At 46.0% G+C, this 21,060-nt stretch overlaps 1 protein-coding gene across 3 annotated transcripts in view; it reads left to right on the plus strand.

Annotated features, from left to right (window-relative positions):
- LOC147706254 (interferon regulatory factor 4-like) overlaps window positions 1-21,060 on the plus strand; it is a 139,511-nt gene that overhangs the window by 60,363 nt on the left and 58,088 nt on the right. For 2 of the 3 annotated variants that reach the window (XM_086932686.1, XM_086932684.1), the window contains 3 exons: window positions 3,182-3,303; window positions 18,335-18,446; window positions 20,425-20,526. In XM_086932686.1, coding sequence (XP_086788812.1) covers window positions 3,182-3,303; window positions 18,335-18,446; window positions 20,425-20,526 — 336 coding nt within the window. The remainder of the gene's footprint in view (window positions 1-3,181; window positions 3,304-18,334; window positions 18,447-20,424; window positions 20,527-21,060) is intronic. The other variant, XM_086932685.1, reaches the window with a different exon arrangement.

The following is a 21,060-nucleotide window of genomic DNA, read 5'->3' on the forward strand; positions in this document are numbered from 1 at the left end:
GGTCTAAAACATCCTATGTCTTATGCCAACATTTGTTGGCCTTAATAAGATTCCTAATAATTGGGTGTTGGGCCTTCATCAGGGAGGTTAAAGGTACCACTACTCTATATGTCTTTAGAAAAATGTATGTACATGTGGGTAAGAATAGGTCTTACCTGCACGTCCAACTGAAATTCATCTGTAAACACGCAAACAGGTTCTCAATTCTACTTCATCAATAATTGATCTGTTCGGTAAAAATGTTTTGTTACTTCATTAGCTTCACTCATCTTCCATATAAAAATATGTAATTACTGTTATTGTCAGGGCGTGATACAGTGGTACACGCACGAACGCACTGCACACAAAACACGAGTGGACTGCAAACTTCTGATCATCCATTGAAGGTGCAACTTACTTACTCTAATGCTATTAGGTTCAAAACTAGTAGCCCTCCTGTAATCTCACACTTGTGTGACGGAAAAACAATTACATATATCAACATAAGGAATGCTAACAGTCTTTTCATTTATAGACTTAGTCAAATGTCATTATATCCAAGAACGTGTGGCGGGTGAAATGTACTTATGTTCTTCATACTAGGTCTACTGGGAGTTCCTCATCTAGGGCAAGTAACCCCCACTAATCAGTTTACAACTAGGATGTTCATATGCACCAGTACCTGGATCAACTGATATTTTTATGCTAGTGACCTGCTCAATGGACTATCCTAGTTCAATATGTTCCTCATCATAGTGAAGAAAAAGAGCCTCCTATTACTGTATATGACCAATGGTCAGGGGAGCTTATACAACCTTTTTCATAATATGCACGAGTCATACCATATGCATTTGCGTCACTGTGCAAAATCTGAATTAACCAAACATGGTCGCACAGAGGAATTCGCTTGCTTGTCTTATGAGCATGCATACTCACCTACCTAAGCAGCTTATATGTGCACACCATCACAGAGTTGATGATCCCAACTATAAAGCTGTTGAAAACCACTGTTTTTTGTATGTAGATGAAAGTCTAGATTATGATAAAACTAGCACCAAGCATTCCAGGGGTCATACGTATTCACATATATCAGTTTATATTCACAACAACCCAATGCATCCATAGATCACCATATTACCCACTTGCATTCAGGCAGAAATCCATAATCTTATTCAACCATCAATCGATTAGAAACTCAGTCCGTAAAATCCCTACATAGGGATAATGATTTGCGTAACCATATAAGAGAACCTCCCTGCCCCACACCGTACTTTCTCCAGGTTCAGCCGAAAACATGCCGCCAATGTGCTCCTTTTGCCAAGTTCCATGCCTTCCGGTGGCCGCAGTAGAAAGCTGCATTGGCTGCATAGTAATGAGCAACGCGCTGCTATGACCTGTCTCACAGCACTGACAAGTCTGGGAAAATCCGTTCCTTTTCACTTACTTTAATCCTTTCTTACCACTGAGACCCATGGCTTGTATTATGGAACTACATCATGCTTGGGTATAGTTATTTATCTATTGCAATAAAGTACAATGCTACTATGACAAAACTGTACTTCAAGCCTTTGCCACTACATCCATTAAACAAATCCCTGTTAATTTTCTTGGGTTATACTGAATTGCATTTAGGATGTTGTCACTAGTTAGGGTTGATTTGCTGAATCTCTCTGGCTTATTGTTAGGTTGATGGTCATCGGACATGGGTTACTTTGCAAAGGACTCCATTTTGCACCACTCCTGGATTGTTGGTTTTATGTTTAGACTGTATAACTCTCACTTTAAACTCAAACTCACAGTCTTATTTAAGTATGACTTTAAGTACGACTGTTGCCATTAGCCTGGATTGGATAGTCTTTTCATTTCGGTCGAAGGGTAAGTGAAATGGGTCTCGGCTAACTGGAATCCCAGGATACAATCTTGTTGTATTGAGTTCAGAGCGCTCTGGCACTAGTTTAAGTACTTTTGTAACATTTTGTTTTTCATCAGCAATTTTGGTTTGATAGTTTAATGCCCTTCGGTTGGACTTGTTTCAGGTGTTTGATATTGTGTTAGTCCGCAGATTCTATTTCAATTGTCATGTCATTGCCACGCCCAATATTATGAAGGTGTCTGCTTTAAAAAGCATGATTTAGTTCTAAAGAAAACTAGGCCCAGTCACCACAAAAATTAAATAAAAGCACGTCCCTGGCCCTTATAGACTTACGGCAAGATTCATCAAACGAAATGCGTTCGCAAAAGGGCCAGATTCTGAGAATCTGGCCATTTGCGAGTGCAATTTTTGCATTTAGGATTCATCATCCCAAATGCAAAAATCGCCAATAAAGAATTCACAAATTTGCAAGGATTAGCATTTAAGGAATCTCTATTAGAGATTCCTTAAATGCTATTCATGAGACATTTAAAAATTGCGAATTCGCAATTTAGGACCGCTATTTACCACAAAGTCAAACCTTGTGGTAAATAGCGAAAACTTAGAAAAATGCATTTAAATGCATTTTTCTAAGTTGCATGTTACACACACACATGTCCTTTGGACATGTGTGTGCACAACATCAGTGTAAATTCACATTTCAGGGGTGCTACAGGGTGTCCTTTGGACACCCCTGCACCCTTGAAATCGCATCCTTATTTGCGATTAGCAAATTGCTAATCGCAAATAAGGAATAACTCCCCATTCATTCCTGTGGGCCATAGGCCCATAGGAATGAATGGGGAGTTATTCCTTATTTGCGATTAGCAGTTTGCTATTCGCAAATAAGGAAGCTGTAGGAATCGCAATTTTATTTGCGATTCCTACATGAATCCCGTTTTGCAAGTCCTTAATAGCGATTCCTTAATAATCGCTATTAAGAACTCGCAAAACGGGACAATGATGAATCTGGCTGTTAATTAACAAAGGCCAGGACTTTTGGTGGCTGACCCAAGCAGTTTTATTGTGTGAGAACCTATGTGAGATTAGGCGAGGCTGCAGAGGTTGTAATAAGGCACCTTGGCACTTGATTAGAACTGTGCTATGGTAGATGAACAGGTTGAGTGCCTACTAAATGTATGTTGGTGGAACCTGCAGGTGATTAGTTTGAAAACCAGCCCGCCCAACAAAGCCTTTAATCTATGTCAACAAATTTCTGGTTGTGCAATCTGGTGCTATTCATCTGAAGCAGACTATAAACAATGCTGTTTAAATTTATTTTCACCAAAGAAGAGAGCCCTAAGGAGCACATTCACACGAGAGAGCAGAGGCCACAGCAACCTCCTGTCATTCTGGAAGCACCTGGACGGCCCCACGTACCTGATAGAATACGGATCGAACCACGTTACGAGGTACATTTTCTTCTACTTTCCTCAAACAACGGTATCATGTGAGTTCCTCCTGCATGTGTGCCATGAATTGTCCTCTTCAGGCAGAGAGGGTGAACACCCACATGTAGACCCACTCATTGCTTATTAGCTGGCCTTACAATCCAGCACAGTATTGATATCCACTGAAAGAAAACTACTGAACCAAAATGTAAGACCTCAGAAGAATGTGTTAATTCTGCACAGTAGAATAAAAAGTTATCGCCCAAATTAATGAAAAGGCTGTCAAAGCAGAGCTATCCAATGTCAGAACAAGGTAGAACATTTTAATGCCAGATTTCCCAAATATTCAGCTAGGCTTCTTTTACATAGCAATAGATGGCAAACAGAATAATTGACATAGTCTGTGGTTACCCTGAAAGTTTGGTGTGGACCCACTGTTCCCTGATTAAGGGGCAGATATACGATCGTGTTTTGCGGTCCCAAATGGAAATTCAGCCCGTTTGCAACTGCAGAATTGGTCTGCCCCATTTTTGCAAGTCGGTAATCTATTACCGACTCGCAAAATATGGTTTGCGACTCGCTATTAGGAAGGGGTGTGTCAAGGGCGTCCCTTCCTAATAGCGAGTCTAACTGCAATGTAGGATTGTTTTGCGACCGCATTTGCTCTCGCAAAACACTTGCAGTTTACCATAGTAAGCCACTTGCAAATAGGAAGGGGTCCCCAGGGGACCCCCTTACCCTTTGTGAGTGTGTGCAAAAATATTGTTTAAGAGCAGGCCATGGTCCCTTGGACCACTGCCTGGTCTTAAATACATCCTGTTTTTCTTTAAGGAAAACAGGCTACATAAAAAAAAAACTACTTTTATATAAAAAGCAGTCACAGAAATGGTGGTATGCTGACCCCAGCAGGCCACCATTCCTGGGAGTGCAAGCCGTTCATAATGAGGCAAGCAATTTGAGACCCCATTAGGAATCGCCAACAGTGTCTGTGACACTGTTGTACATTGCATTTTGAAAAGCGACACAATTTGCGAGTCACAAAATGTAAAGGTCGTACATCTGGCCCTAAAATTATAGTTTTGTACGAAGACTCTTGCATAAATTCACAAGATGGGAATGTTAGAGCTACTTCGTGTTCGCTTTAGGAAATATTTTGTCATCAGGGTGGACGTTGACTGAGGAGCATCTGTACGTTAACTATTGTTTGACATCGAGGCCAACTTCACCTTGTCATACGCCCACCAGGACCTTCAGAGTTGTTTTTCCACGCTGACTTTGTATGCAGCTGAAGAGTGAGGCGAAGCCTCTCCAAGAACGCAGGAAAAAGAGCAAAAAAGAAATAAAACTCAGTTGTTCGATGATGCATACACTTAGGGGACAACACTTTGATTATTTTGGGGGGAAATTGATTGGGAAAGGATGTTTGTGATTATACTGGTGGTGGGGGGCATGAAACTGAAGTTTTTTAAGGCTATGGTAAATACATTGATTGTGTGTGAGTACTGGGTTTTCAACTTTTCAGTACCAAGGGATCGTCTAAGTATAGATGTAAGAAAATCTGCTTTAGAACACTTCATACTCGGATACACAGATATTTGGACTGGTGTTGCATGTATGGCGAGGAGAATCCTGGCTCTGAAAGCCACATGATTAGTGTCCCAAACTCCCTTTCAAAGGAGGAAATGCTCTGTTCCGACAAGGGAACTCTCTTGGGACATGCGACCCGCTAAACTCTGAAAACAGGGTTGGACACCTTAGTCAAAACAGTATTGACTAGCCGCAACTTACTCCCGGGGTAAAGATCATTATGTTCAAGAACTAAGCTCCACTGAACCTACCAACTGCTTATTATCTCCAATTCATAAGTACTGCAACAAATTGATTGAACGCCCATACCTCTTATAATTGAGATTGAGAGGGTGACTCCAACATAAGAACACCGGCCTCAAAACAATGACTGTGTAATACATCCCACCCTCAATGGTTGCAATGTGCCCCATCCCACCTCCCCCCACATTCCCTGCAAATTAGTGGACATTTTTCAGGTCTCAGTTAAATGACGCTGGAAACATTACAACCACAATATTGAATCCAGTTAGTGCATAGACCACAACAGATTACTCCCAAAAGAAAGTGCACAAGATGGACCACCTACCACTCCTATTGAAGGAGCTGTTAAGCCTGGTGGCAATAAAGGAGGTTCCTTTACATAGTTCCTGGTACCAAAAAATGATGGAACAATAATATCAAGCCCAAATCTGAGAAAGGGGGACAGGACAAGTGGATTGTGACAGAGCTTGAGGACAACCATCTTACAGGATGTCCTACTAGTGATGACAAAATACAAATCTCTCAAGACATCTAGTTGGAGGATGTGCACGTCTTAATCCCGGTACATCAGAAGTAAAAGTACCTCAGATGTTTGGTTGGTGTAAAGCATTATTAGTTCAATACTACTACTAGTTGCATTTAAGTTTATTTTAAGTGAGTTTGCAAATTGTCTGATAATAGTTGCCATATACTTGTAAAGGGAAGGAGTAAATATGGATCTTTATGTAGATGAAAGGCTGGCAGAGGAGACATAAAAGTATTGCTTTTGGGTTACTAACAATCCCATAAAGTGATCAGGGGCATCGTGGTAATGGTAACACATCTTCTTTCGTTAGTCACAGTATCGCACACACTGTACCAAGAAGAAAGAACACTTTTAGGTAAAATGTTTTTATTACTGCAGGAATAATCTGTTTCTCAGTACGTCCAAAACAGCTACCAGAATATTATAAAAACAGCAAGAAGGCATGTTATGAATAACAAGACTAAAATGAAAATTTCTAGCATTGTTAAAAAGGCAATCTAAAACCTATCATCCTAACATCTGCTTCTGTGTGCTATACTAAGATAGCATGGAAGGCAGAGCAACTTGTAGTCTAGAGTTTCTTAGGGTGAAGGGATGCACTGCATACCTTGTTGACAGCAAGCAAAGGCGGTCTTAGTCGGCGGAGTCATGAAGGCTGTTCCCTGCGAAGGGCAAACACGCTGCAGTAGCAGTCAGTCAGTCTTACTCAGAGACTTGGCGCTGTCGAGTGGGAGGACGGTCCTTCCGTTGCCTGGCTGCCAAGCTATGGAACTCCCTGCTAGTTCAAATACGTGGTTTGGATGGTCTGTTGGATTTTAGAAAAGCCATTAAAACCTTCCTCTTTCCCTTAGTTTAGCTCTCTGGTCTTTCGTTTTGCTAGAGCTATCCTTCTGTAGTGGTTAGGCCCGTTTTCTGATGCTGGAAGCACCGGGACCCCCCTTTGCTGGGCCAGCTGCGCGCTATATAAGCTCTGATAACATTAACATTAAAATTTATCAGTTTCAGGTGAGATGTAGCATCTGCAAAGTGTGTTGGCAGTGTCTGAATCTCAGGCAATAATCTGGGTCAAGAATGAAGGACCTTTACTGACAAGTGGTCAAGGGGCAGTCCTTATATACTAAATCTGATCAGAAATTGGAATTTCTGACATAAGTTTAGGAATGTCTGACATAAATTATGTGCTTCAAGGTGAGCTTCCAAGATGTTTCCTTATGAACATATAAGGTAAAAGGATGTCAATGCAGACTACATTATTTTTCTTATATGTCTGTATGTGTTATTTAACCATACCCTGGTGAAGGGTAGACATTTAACATAGACGAATATTGCGTTTAGTGTGGTATCTACGCAATCAATTGGATGACTTGGCGCTTTCAGCATTCTAAGAAAGGTAATGTCAGAATACATCCGTGTCTAATGGCAGACATGTCAATGATTCTGCATAAATCCGGAAAGATGTTGACTTCCATTGTTTGAGAGGTAGAAGACAGTGACTTCCATTAGCCAAGATGGAATTGTGGCCTACATAAGAGAAATCGGACCTTAGGGACTGTACGTCACTGCTGAGAGTGTTAATCTCACAAATGCAAGAAGTTTGCAGTGTGGTGTTAACACAGCAATGCATCCCCCCTGTATGACAGGATGCAGGATATCAATAACTACCTCTTACACCCAATAAAGAAATGCATGCCAATGCCCCTGCCACATGAGACTTGGTAGGCCTTACAGTTTAAAAGAAGACAGAATAAAATTATATATGGTAGCTTTACTAAAAGCGTGGCATGTGATAATGTTCTCAATAAACAAATAATGTGATGAAAAAAATCAGGATCATCAAAAACTGATAACAAAGTCAGTACAAATGGGGCAGGGAAGTATAATGGTTGAGAGTCAGGTAAACAAATGGGAAGGACAGATCGGTAAAAAACCGTAGGGGTTATGAGTTTGAGTGACGATAATGAAGGTAATAGCCAAAATAATTTGTGTGTGTTGGAAAGGACAAAGAAAATAAAAAAAGAAGTCTATATGGTTCGCACTGTAAATAAAGAGTAAAAAGGAAAACAGAAGCATAAGAAGTCAGTAGATGATACAACACTGCCATAACAATGAAAATAAATAACGAATTAATATTTAAACTAAAATTGTTTATTCAATTTTAATGACAAAAGCAGTAACAATTAAATGCCAAATCAATCACTGAACTTAATCTCCAGAGATTATTGTCACAGTATTGCTGGGTCAAAATTATTCACATAGAACTCAAAAATGCCTTTTTGGAAGGCCTGAACATAGTTTTACACAGTGATGTTACCAAAAGTGAACTGGATCTGAATTTACTGCTCCACAGACTCATGGGACTATACGTACAATTGCATTTCTTCATTGCCACTGTGCCTTAAAGAAGAGTATTGAGCTGAAGGCCCTCACTATTAAAGGTGCTTTCATATATGCACCCGAGGCTATACCAAAGGTTACATCAACTTTTCATGTCAACGAGTCCATTGAGTTACCTACTTTATTCATAAATTCACAAAGCAGCGCTTATCAGAATTTTCTCATACTGGATGTGTGGAGACCTGTAATGTGCTGTTTGGAAAAACAAAGAATGATACAAAAGTTTAAGCAGCTGTTTGTTCCCCACATCTTCACTAATATAGGGGTTCCATTTTACAAAACTGATTATACCAAGAGGAAGCTTACTTTGCATCTAAACCCTTTATAGCTTAGACCAAAGGTGCATTCGAGCAAAACATAGGGCTCAACTGTTCTATCTAGGTCAAACATTCCATAAAAGTGTGCAGAGCTGCAAGGTGAAGTTTTAGATACATCTTTATGGCATAATATTGTAGTGACTTCACTGCAAGAAGAAATTAAAAGGTGGGTAAGCATTGGTTAAGAATTTATACAAAACTATTTCAACTGTTAACCCATCTCCACCATAAAACTATTTGCTACTGTTTGCAAATCAGCACAGCTGGTGAATATATGCTTGATTCATGTTTTTAAAGAAATTAGTTACCTAACTGTAGCAACTGGTTTGCATCTTGAAACAGCATAGTTTCACAGGCAATACACCTAGTCACCACCAGGAACATAAGCATTTGGACCCACACATAAAAGGCATATTCATATAATATTGGTGCAAAAGCAAATCTGAAGCGGTGGCATGCTTGGAGGAAGTCAGAATTGTGTCTTGATATCACACATGAGTTTTCTTACAGACATTTCCAAGTCAGCGTCCACCGTAATCATATGCACAGCATGCAGTTGTATACGATATCAAGTTGCAAAACTACTCTTACAGGTAAGTAAATAAAAGCTTTCCACTCACTGTAAGATAGTCTCAGAACAGGTGCTATCTGAACCACACACCTTATTCATCTAAAGATTGACGTCTGACCAACTTGGCACATTGACCTAAACTGTGAAAAACAACTGTAGGGTAAAAAACAGTAAAGGTGGTAACTCTAACAATAAAATGTACCGTCATCATAGTTACGCAGAATGGCACCTTACCGAAGAACATGTCTACATAAAGTCAACCTTACTAGTGGAGTAGTAGCTACCTAGGTACTTAAACAGTGGCATCTATCCAATGTGTGATATCTATACAGAGATGATGGAGCCACACAGTGTTTTCTGTCTCAAACATAGCTACCCTCATGATATTTCCACAGGAAGATTGGTATGCGGGGGGGAGACCACCCGAATCGTGGTCTCAGGCAAAAATTATTGTTTTCTTGAAAAAGCACAAAACAGCGTTAGACCCTACCTCTTATCACCCTATAGCCCTGATAAATGCAGACTGCAAGATTCATTCTTAAATCTTAGCTATTCGATTAGCTGGGGTAATCCATAAAGTAATATCACCTAGACAACATGGGTTTATCCCAGGACGCAGCACCATAGACCACATTAGAAGAACTATTTCACTCTTTGATGCCGCCCACATCTCCAGGGATCCAATAGCACTTATCTTACTTGATGCTGAAAAGGCCTTTGATAGGGTCTCCCGGCCTTTTTTATGGAGCCCTTACAGATACTTTTAAAATAACTAGAGGTACCCGACAGGAATGCCCGAGCTTACCTCTCTTGTTTGCACTATATACAGATTCCTTCCTACGACATCTGGAGGCTTATCGAAATATTAGCCCCATCATTTCCCATGGTTGGGAAACTAAGGTATTGGCTTATGCCGACGATATTGCTTTGGTAATTTCTGATCCTGGAACATCTATGGCTGAGGTTGGAGCAGAGGCGGCAAGATTTGGACAATTATCAGGTTATTCCCTTAATAAATCTAAAACCCAAATCATCTGTAATAATGTTAGTATGGGCAATGACACCAGATAGGTAGAAAAGGCTACGTATCTTGGAGTAGATATTATGGTCAGTGTAGAAAATATTGTGGATGGTAATATTGACCCCTTGATAGACAAAACCAAATCCGAATTAGTTAGATTACATAATTTACATTTATCGATAATAGGTAGATGTAATATAATTAAAATGCTTTTTTTCCCCAATTTTTGTATTTTGTAAGAGCAATCCTGCTAGAATTTAGTAATACCTGTTTGAAAAAGATAGATTTGTTTTCTTGTTTTATCTGGGCATATGAAAAGCCCAGAAGAGCGAATAAATATCTCTCTCTGCCAAAGGAAAGGGGTGGGTTGGCTCTACCAAATATAAGATTTTATTATTGGGCAACCACTTTTTTGTATAACCTTACACTTATTTCTGATAAGCCAATAGATAATCCACTTGAGGATATACCTACACCCATTGAACTTATAATGGGCAAAGACGCATGGGGATTGATTTGGAGGTTCTTGAACGATTCTCATTATAAGAAAGTATGCTTCAAGACGCTGGTCGGTGGTTTCAGAATTATGAAATTGGCTCGCAAAATGCTAGGATTGGGTCGCTTGAAATATTATACACTGATCTATAATAATCCTAACCTGCCGGAAATGGTTAAAGACTTAATAATTTATATGTGGCAAGACAAAGGTCTGTCTAAGCTCGGCGATTTTTATTCTCGAACTGATATAGTCTCTTTTGAAAGTTTCAAAGAACGGTATGAATTAGATTGGAGGGACTTCTACAAGTACCTCCAAATACGTGATTTTCTAAGCAAAAAAGGTGGTGGCCCATCAGGATTTGTTAATAACCCTAATATAGATAACTTGAGAAAGAATCGAAGACCACCTACTAGAGCTGTGTATAACTCTATCTGAAAGAGACACAATAGTGATAGATTCCTTACCTTAGAATATCCCCAGGCGTCAGACTGGATCCGTAAAGTTTTGCGTAGCAGTACCCTTGCGCGTCGGTAGGCGTCGTCTGCGGCTCTGCGTCCGTCGTCGGCGTCGTGGGCGCCGTGATGACGTCGTCGGAGTACTTAGACGCCGCCTCCGCGTGCTGACGTCAGTTCTTCTTTTTTCCGCGCCAGCCAGCGCAGATCTGGAAAGAGCAGTTCCCTAGTCACTTTTTGACTAAACTTTTGTGATCTTTTGATCCACTTCGAAGTCTTTACGACTCCGACGGTGCCGTTAGGGATGCCCGGATTCAAGTATTGCGACGAGTGCGACCGTACCATGTCGGTCACGGATCCCCACCGCCTGTGCCTGATGTGTTTGGGCGTCGACCATGACGACGAGGCCTGCTCCGACTGTCGGGCCCTTTCGAGGAAGGCCAGGCGGGAGCGGTCCCACAGGCGACTCGAAATCCGCCAGTCGGCCCCTGCGCCGTGTGAGGTCCCGGTCCCGGTCCCACGGGAGGTCGAGGGACAGGTCGCGGGGACGGAGCCGTCACAGCTCCGGGAGTTGGCGCCACTCCTCCGGGTCCAAGTCGTCAGGTAAGAAGCACAAGAAGTCGAAGAGACATCATCGCTCTTCCGACCCCCCGACGCTCGCGCGATGCGGCCGGGGGTTCGGGAGACACCGCCCATGCGGCTCCTCGGGAGTCGCGGGCGCCGCGTCCGGCCTCATACCCCCCGGTCCCTGGGCTGAACGCGACGCCGGAGGAGATCGAGCGTTTCCTCATGGCCATGAGGTCCCTTTCTCCTCTGACGGGTTCCGCGGCGCCTTCGGGCCCAGTGAACCCGTCTGGGGGCCCTAGTGGGTCGGGGGCTGCGACCCCGACACCGTCGGGTGCTTCGGCCTCGACGCCGTCGGGTGCTTCGGCCTCGACGCCGCCGGCGCCTTCGGGCCCGGCGCCGCAGGGCCCCACGATCCCGACACCGCCGGTGCCCTCGGGCCCGGCGCCGCAGGGTACAGCGGCCCCGGCGTCGTCGGTGCCTTCGTGCCCGGCGCCGTGGGGTGCCGCTGGACCCTCTTCGGGCGATGGACCGTCCCCGGTGGACCTTACGACCCCCCCAGGGTCGGTCCGTGTGGTGTCCCCTCCGGCGTCGTCCTCGGGCGGCACCGACCCCGATACCTCCTCTCACACGGTTCCGACGTCGGGACGACGCCTATCGGCGCCGCTCTCGACGCCGTTCGGAGATTTTCATTTCTATGAACCGTCCTCATTCACTTATGACCCTGAATCTCAGGAGATGGGGGAAGAGGAGAATTGGGAGGGGTCTGAGGACCCTCTGACAAGGGAATGTCAGTCTAACATGGACTGGATAGGAGACCTTGGGGAGGCCAGTGGCCTGGACACCTCTCCAGACACTGGATTCGTCTCTCCTCCGACCGTGGCTTCGGAGGAGGGCGCTGCATATAGTGTGGTGTTGATGAGGGCTGCTAAGGCCTTGGGCCTTGAGCTCCCCGTCGCGGCCGTGAAGACTAACCTCCTCACTGAGGTCCTTAAGCCGCAGTCATGCTCCATGGAGCCTCTGCTGCCGTTTAATGAGGCCTTGACGGACGTTCTTTTGGGCACTTGGTCCAGGCCCGCTACAGGTTCGCCTGTAGATAGGAACGTGGCCAGACGCCACCGCCCGGCCCCGGGCGACCCATGTTTCCTGTCCACCCACCCCACCCCGAGAGTCTGGTTATCCAGGCCTCTAACTCCCAGACCGCCTTCCCGACGGCCCCCCCGATCGGGAATCCAAGAGGTACGAGGCCTATGGCAAAAAGGTGTTCTCGTCCCTCAGCTTGGGACTGCGGTCTTCCAACACCGCATGCCTCTTGGGCCGTTACACCCACTCTCTGTGGGAAACGGTGGCGGAAGTGCTGCCAGAGTGTCCGTTGGAGGTACGGGCCAAACTCGGGCAAGCCCTACTGGAGGGCCGGGACGCAGCGAAGTATAATATCAGGTGTGGACTGGATACTACTGACTCGCTGGGCAGAGCGATCGCTACGACGGTGGCGATACGACGCCACGCCTGACTGAGATCCGCCAACTTCTCGGCAGACGTCCAAAATACACTCATGGACATGCCGTTCGATGGCCGTCGCCTCTTTGGCGACAAGGCAGACCACGCGCTTAAGCGCTTTAAGGACTCCAGGGCTACGGCCAAGTCCTTGGGCCTCTCGGCCCGCGCCAGCAAATGGGTGCCTTTCGCCCCTTTCGTGGCCAGGGAAGGGGTGCCCCCACACCTGCCGCCAGCCAATCGCCGCAAACTGTCGTCCAGCGCGGCGGCGGCCGTGGAAACCGCCGTGGAGGTGGTCGGGGAAACAGGCGGAGCCAGTCCACACCTGCCCCCGCAGCATCCGCCTCTAAACCCTCCTAGTCCGTGCTTTTCGGCCCATGTGACGCCAGTGGGAGGCAGGGTTCGCCATCACCACTCTCACTGGCGCACAGTCACTTCGGACAGGTGGGTGCTGCAGATCGTCTGAAGGGGCTACTCCCTCCCCTTTGAGACGACCCCTCAAGCCATGCCACCGCAACACCACCGCGTATCGGGGGATCACTTGCGGCTCCTGCAGGAGGAAGTGTCGGCCCTCTTGGCCAAGGGGGCCATCGAGCGCGTTCCTGGGCCAGAAGTAGGACGTGGTTGCTACTCCCACTACTTCCTGGTACCCAAGAAGGGCAAAGGGGGCCTGCGCCCTATCTTGGATCTGAGGAACGTCAACGGCTTCCTCCGGAAGGAGAAGTTCAAAATGCTGACGCTAGCTCAGGTCTTGGCTGCCCTAGACCCAGGAGACTGGAGGGTAGCATTGGACTTGCAGGACGCGTACTTCCACATCCCCGTCCGGCCGGCCCACCGGCGTTACGTGCGGTTCACGGTAGGCCTCGAGCACTCTCAGTTACCGTGCTCCCCTTCGGCCTTACCAGCGCCCCACGGGTGTTCACGAAGGTGATGGCGGTGGTCGCAGCTCACCTGCGCAGGTTAGGGGTTTCAGTCTTCCCCTACCTAGACGACTGGTTGTTGAAGGCGGGCTCGCCCCAGGCAGTCGTCAACCACCTCCAGACTACGGCGGATCTCCTGCACCGGCTGGGATTTTCCATCAATGTGCCGAAGTCACACCTGTGCCCCTCTCAGAAGCTCCTTTTCATCGGAGCGGTTCTCGACTCGGCGCAGTTTCGGGTTTACCCGCCCGAACAGCGGGTTCGGGATATACAGGCCCTGATTCCGATCTTCGGGCCGTTATCCCGGGTTTCGGTCAGGTTGACGCTGCGGCTTCTGGGGCTGATGGCCTCCTGCATCCTTCTGGTGCATCACGCACGGTGGCGGATGCGGGCTCTGCAGTGGGACCTGAAGTTTCAGTGGGCCCAGCACCGGGGCAACCTGTCTGACCATGTCCTGATCTCGGAGGGCACTGCGAGACAGCTGCAGTGGTGGCTCACGGACCGCGATTGGGTCAACGGCAGGTCCCTCTCCCTTCCCCAACCGGAGCACGTGGTTGTGACGGACGCGTCCCTCCAGGGCTGGGGAGGCCACTTGGGATAGGCGGAGATCAGAGGACTCTGGTCTCCGGCGGAGTCCCGGCTCCATATCAATCTGTTGGAGCTCCGGGCGATTCGTCTGGCACTGAAAGCATTCCTCCCGTCTGTCCGAGGGAGTGCAGTGCAGGTGTTCACGGACAACACCACTGCCATGTGGTACTGCAACAAACAGGGCGGGGTGGGGTCGTGGACCCTATGCCAGGAGGCTCTGCTCCTCTGGCAATGGCTGGAACATCAGGGCGTGACTCTGGTGGTTCAACACCTGGCAGGTTCTCTGAACGCCAGGGCGGACGAACTCAGCCGTCGGTGCTCGATGGATCACGAATGGCGTCTGAACTCGGACGTGGCGCAAGGCCTCTTTCTGCGATAGGGAGAGCCTTGGTTAGATCTATTCGCCACCGAAGAGAACGCGCAATGTCATCAGTTCTGCGCGTTGGAATTTCCAAGGCGGCACTCGCTCGGAGACGCTTTTCGCCGCGAGTGGAGCTGCGGTCTGTTGTACGCCTTTCCGCCTATACCTCTTCTGCCCAGAGTGCTGAAGAAGATCAAGCGCGACCGGGCACAAGTCATCCTTGTGGCTTCGGACTGGGCACGAAGGTACTGGTATCCCGAGCTACTCAGTATGTCAGTCGATCCCCCGGTTCGTCTGCCTCTTCAGGAGGACCTTCTGTCGCAGCAGCAGGGGACGGTCCTCCACCCGAACCTGTCCAGTCTCCACCTCCATGCATGGAGATTGAGCGGCGACAGTTGAGGCCATTTGACTTGCCTCCTGAAGTTTGCAACATCATTCTGGCAGCAAGGCGTCCCTCCACAAAGACGGTATACACCTGCAGGTGGAACAGATTTGTGGCATGGTGCACAGCAAAGGCTGTGGATCCCCTCAATGCCCCTCTCTCTGAGGTTCTTCTCTTCCTTCTTTCTCTTGCCCAGCAGGGCTCTGCTCTGGGCACTATCAAGGGCTATCTTTCGGCTCTTTCAGCCTTTCTGAGGCTGCCTGACCAACCTTCTTTGTTCAAGTCCCCTATCGTAAATCGATTCCTGAAGGGCATCACTCATACTTTTCCTCCTGTTCCCTTCGTGATGCCTCAGTGGGACTTGAACCTGGTTCTTACATTTCTGATGTGCGCTCCCTTTGAGCCGCTTCACAACTGTCCTCTTCGCCTTCTTTCTTTGAAGACTGCCTTCCTGGTAGCCATCACCTCTGCCAGGAGAGTGAGTGAGCTCCAGGCTCTTTCTTGTAAGCCTCCTTTCCTTTCAGTCCATCCGGACAAGGTTGTTTTGAGGACTAGGCCCTCCTTCTTGCCTAAGGTGGTCACGGCCTTCCACATTGGGCAGTCCATCACATTGCCCACCTTCTTTCCGCCTCCGCACCCCTCGAGAGAGGAGGAGAGGCTCTACCGTCTGGACCCAAAACGTGCGCTCTCGTTCTATCTGGATCGCACACGCCAGTTCCGGGTGGATGATCAACTCTTTGTTGGGTACGCGGGCGCTAAGAAAGGGAAAGCGGTGCACAAGAGGACCATTTCTCGATGGATTATCATGTGCATCCAGGCGTGTTACTCCTTGGCTAAGAAGGAACCCCCTGTTGGGCTGAGGGCTCATTCCACTCGAGCCACGGCCACTACAACTGCCTTGGGCCGAGGTGTGCCCTTGCAGGACATTTGCCAGGCAGCTACGTGGGCCGCGTTGCACACGTTTGCAAGACACTACTGCCTGGACAGTCAAGTCCGGAGGGACGGCTACTTCGGCCGTTCCGTTCTCCAGGACTTTCTGGTGTAACTATTGGTTCGCAGACCCACCACCACGGGGATGGTGTTGCTGGGGTATCTATTCTAAGGTAAGGAATCTATCACTAACGTGTCTCTTTCAGATGCACAAGTTACTACTTGTGTAACGATATATCTGTAAGAGACATTAGTTAGTGATAGATTCCTTACCGACCCACCCATCCTCCCCGTTCTGCGAACCGATATCTAGGGTTAAGGTCATCCCCTTTCAGGGCCCTAGTTTCTTGGCACCAGTGTTGGTTTTTGGGCATGGCTCTGCACTTCTGGCGCGGAAAAGCTGTGGCTAAGAACTGACGTCAGCACGCGGAGCCGGCGTCTAAGTACTCCGACGACGTCATCACGGCGCCCACGACGCCGACGACGGACGCGGAGCCGCAGACGACGCCTACCGACGCGCAAGGGTACTGCAACGCAAAACTTTCCGGATCCAGTCTGACGCCTGGGGATATTCTAAGGTAAGGAATCTATCACTAACTAATGTCTCTTACAGATATATCGTTACACAAGTAGTAACTTGTGCTTTAACTCATTAATGCCGGATGATCTGAATACACGTGCCATTAAATGGAAAGAGGAAATTAATATTTCTGAAGACTTATTTTTTCATTCAACTGAGCTAGCACACAGACTGTTAATTCCGGCGCGGCTCCAAGCTCAGTATTATAAATCCTGCTTCTCACTTTATTACACCCCGAAAAAGATTGCTAAGTGGGGGACAGGGAGAGGGACTTTTTTGCCCCAGGTCTCTTCTGTATCAGGCGGATCTCAACCACATGTTTGCCTCCTGCGATGCTCTAAACAATCTAAAACAAGAGATTGCTAATTTTTTTAACCCCTTCGATGCTGGTGACGGAAGCATTCCGTCATCAGTCACGGTTGAGCTGTGCTGATGACGAAATGGTTCCGTCACGACCACACCCATTATCATTGGGGCCCAGCACTGGAGGAAAATATCATCCGCAGCGATGAGGTTAAGGAGGTGTTAGGGAGGGATGCTTCTCTTTCTCCTTCCCTGATCGGTCTTGGTATGGACCAGGAACTCCAAGGGAAGCCAGGAGAACATTTGGTTTTCATAGGCATGGCTGTATTTCAACTTTGACTAGCTTCAGCTTGTCTAGATCCATCCCCCACAGGCTATCCTCAATGGTTATCACTTTTACTGGCGAACTACAACTTTGAAAAAGCTATTTATGAAAAAAGAGGGTTAAGGTCTTGCTCGAAAGGCCTTAAAAATCTGGGAACCACTGACTAGATGGCTCAAGAGGTAGAGGGAGCTCCAAATCCATCTCCGACCTATTGTTTTATTTATCTGTTGTTTTATCTGTTTTCTTCTTCTCTCTACGCTGATGATAAGTGTGTGCCTAAATCCTGCGGGGTGGGATGGGTGGGAGAGGGTGCAAATAAATTAATAAAATTGTGCATGAGTAAATTTTGCTGATTTAATATATGTTCTTCTCTTGCAATTCTTTATCTGATAAGTTGGCACGCGTAATTCAGAACTTAGTGATCTAATATATGCATTTTTTCTTTGCTGAACTGGTAAATTGCTTGAAAATTTAAATGTAATATATGCAACTTTGAAATCATGCACCAAATACAAATATTTTTAAAAAAAAGAAGATTGGTATGCACTCAGAGTGAACTCTGACCAGTAACTGAATATCTAACGAGATCTTAATATGAACTCAAGGTTTCATTTTGTAATTGTTTCTATGCTCCAAGTGGTTTGCATCAGGCACAGTATAGAGTGTGATGGCTGTGCCTCTGTTGGGAAGCTTTAGGGGGTTACTTTTGTACTCCACCAGAAACTCACCTTACTCAATGCACCGCACCACATGTTTGTCTAACAATCCAGGAGCTATGTTTCCCTACTTTGAACCATTTAATAATCAGTTGCGAACCATATTGACATTTGTTTTGCTTACAACTGAAAATAGATTATACGAAGAATGTTAAACCAAGAGGTGTCTTGTGCTCAGTGTTGCTTCATGTCCTGGTGTTTTATCTTCACCAGTAATTTAGAAATTATTTATCCTTTTTCTTCCTGTCCCAGTCCAATGATTCATTACTTTTTCAGGTACAAGCAATTTCAGTTCTGGAAAAGGACAAAACAGACAAGCCTCCTGGGTTGGGCTGGACGTCTCCAGAACTTCCAGCTCCACGTATGCCCAGCGAGCCTTTGGACTATGGTAAGACCTCCCATCCCTTCTCAAACCCCTGGCAAAGCAAGATCAATTTCTCAGATGGGTGCATGATGAACTGTACTGAGCTGGGGAAGGGGGGGAGTAAATGGTATATCTTCTGCTAAGAAAACCCACTAATGGGCTCCTCCATGTCATGTCAGCCCCACTCCTGAACGCACAACCAGAAGCCTTCGCTCATCATAAGCTAACCTGGTTAACGTGTCTAGGTTTAGACGAACAAAGTTTGGAGGAAGAGCCTTTAGCTCTGCAGCCACTTGGCTCTAGAATGGACTTCTGCCTAGTCTTAGTCAGATAGAAGATCTTTTGCAGTTTAGGAAAAGGCTTAAAACTTGGATCGTCCCAAAAGTATACTTCAGATCTTCATCTCTAGCTAGTGATATCCTCATAGTAACATATGCGTATAGTAGGGCTATTGTAAGTGTAAGTCCGTGCCAGGATACCCGTGGAGTTATAGTGCGCTTTATAAGTCCAAATAACATAACATAACTCCTACACTCAAGTACAGGTCAGGCTCTTCTAAGGCCACTCTTCCTAGATTTCTTTATTTTCTGCTATTGCACAGCCCTATTGATAATATGGATCTATGCACACTGCAAGTTAACTATGAATGGACTGAGGGTTATTTATGATTATTTGCTCTGCATGGAGATAATCTATATGGTACTGTTTCAAGGCAATACTATTTAATATGAGAGATTTCTTATTAATCATGCTCTGCTGTGACGTTATTTTTGCCCTCTTATGGAGATAGAAGTGTGTAATGATCTTTCAGTTTTAACCTGTTGCATTTGTTTGTGATTTACTTATGAAAGGCTCAGTCTCGGGAGGTAATTTGCTTTCCAGTGTCTTCAGTCAGTGGCAGCAGCTTTGGAGAGTTGGGGCCGGATTTATAGTTTGGCGGACGGTTTACTGTGTCACAAACATAATGGATATCCCGTCCACCGTATTACAGGTGCATTATATCCAATGGCACTTGCAATCCGTCACTTTTGTGACGAAGTAATCGGTCTGACGAACTCTGAATTAGGCCCTTAATCAGGAACATGCTTCACAAGATCAGAGCTGGCACCTCGTTTGTACCTACATGCATTTTGCCTTGCTATTGTTTGATTCATATGAAAAGCGGCAAAATAAACTGTGACTCTCTTTGCCTCCGGTCCTGTTCCCACTTTTTTAACCTAATAATTTGATTTAGTAATTAAACGCTTAGAGCCATATTCACAAACTACATTTTGTAGTATGTATCTAGTACTACAGCAGGACTGCTCACATGCTACAAAATGCTATTTACAAACTCATGGGCAGAGACCTCTGCATCAGGGTCTCCTATCTTGACTCTGCCTAGGTAGACCTGCTACTTGGCTGGTCTAAATTCTGAGCGCTCTGAGCAAGCCACTCATCTTCTTCTGGTAAGATACAACACCACACAAAGCAGATTCCATCCTCCACAGATATTGTAAGTATGGAACTGCTGAGCATTTATTGTGAATCTCTTTGGATCCTAGAAAATGGCGGCCACCAGTATTCATATCATTGGACTATGAGGCGATGAAGGCATTCAATGGGTTCCAGCAGACACTTGAAGGGAAAACACATTCTTTCTTCCCTGGGACCCATAGAGATAAGGCCAGTCAGTACATTCTTGGCTATTGGAGGATGTAACAAGCGTAGCTGACTTTATCACATTTCAGCAAGGAAGTTCATACTCCCTTTGCCGTCTGTGGAGATGGACACATGTCTTTGGTTCATAAGTTGCAGTCAATATGACTGGAGTCTTAGTAAATATTCCCCTGACACAGTGGGCATGTGCCAGTGATACCCTCTCCTCCTTGAGTCTACAGGGGCAGGTTAGGGGGTGTGTTCATGGGGCCATCTCAGTTAAAAAAATATCATTTAACAGGTGCCAAAAAGTACTACTTGCCTGTTTCCTCCTTAACCTGTTGTAATTTGTTCTCCTGAATAGTGTGTCGAGTGAGGGGACCTGCTTACGATCGGACAGCAGTCAGCAAGAGTGCAAACCCGTGTGAGCGCTACAGTTTTTTGAGCAAATCTAGGAATGTCTCAGGTAAAGAATAATTGTTTTTGTGTGTCATGTACATATGTGTGTTGAAGTTTCTGTTTAAGAGTCTGTGTGTTGCAGTATGTGTACTGCCAACTGTATGTACATGTCTGTCTGCACTAATATGTGTGTGCCAGTCTGTGGGTGTCTGTAGGAGAATCACTATGATCCACCTACTCATTGTGTTGATGGTTGTGTTCACCGATCCTTGTATATTGCACCCTCTATATATTTCCTCAGCGCTAGGGTCACTATGGGTGAGAGTACTTCCTGAGTTCTGAGAGGCAGATTACTTTATATGGCAAATCGAGAGATTTCCTGGCAGGCTGATGCTTCTGAAAGGCCAGTGGGTATCAGTTAAAGTCACTCACAAGTCAGTGTGATTCTGTCTTTGCACATTTGTGTCATTGACTGCATGTATCTACGTTCAGAGAGATAGAGGGAAAGTATATGTGTGTGTGCATACTCTTGCTTCTTTCAGTATGTCTCTTCCTGCCTGTATTTGCCTGAGTGTGCCTTGTACCAATCTTGTATGTTGCT

Source organism: Lissotriton vulgaris, chromosome 7, assembly GCF_964263255.1.
Source record: "Lissotriton vulgaris chromosome 7, aLisVul1.2, whole genome shotgun sequence".
In the NCBI taxonomy this organism is placed as follows: Eukaryota; Metazoa; Chordata; class Amphibia; order Caudata; family Salamandridae; genus Lissotriton; species Lissotriton vulgaris.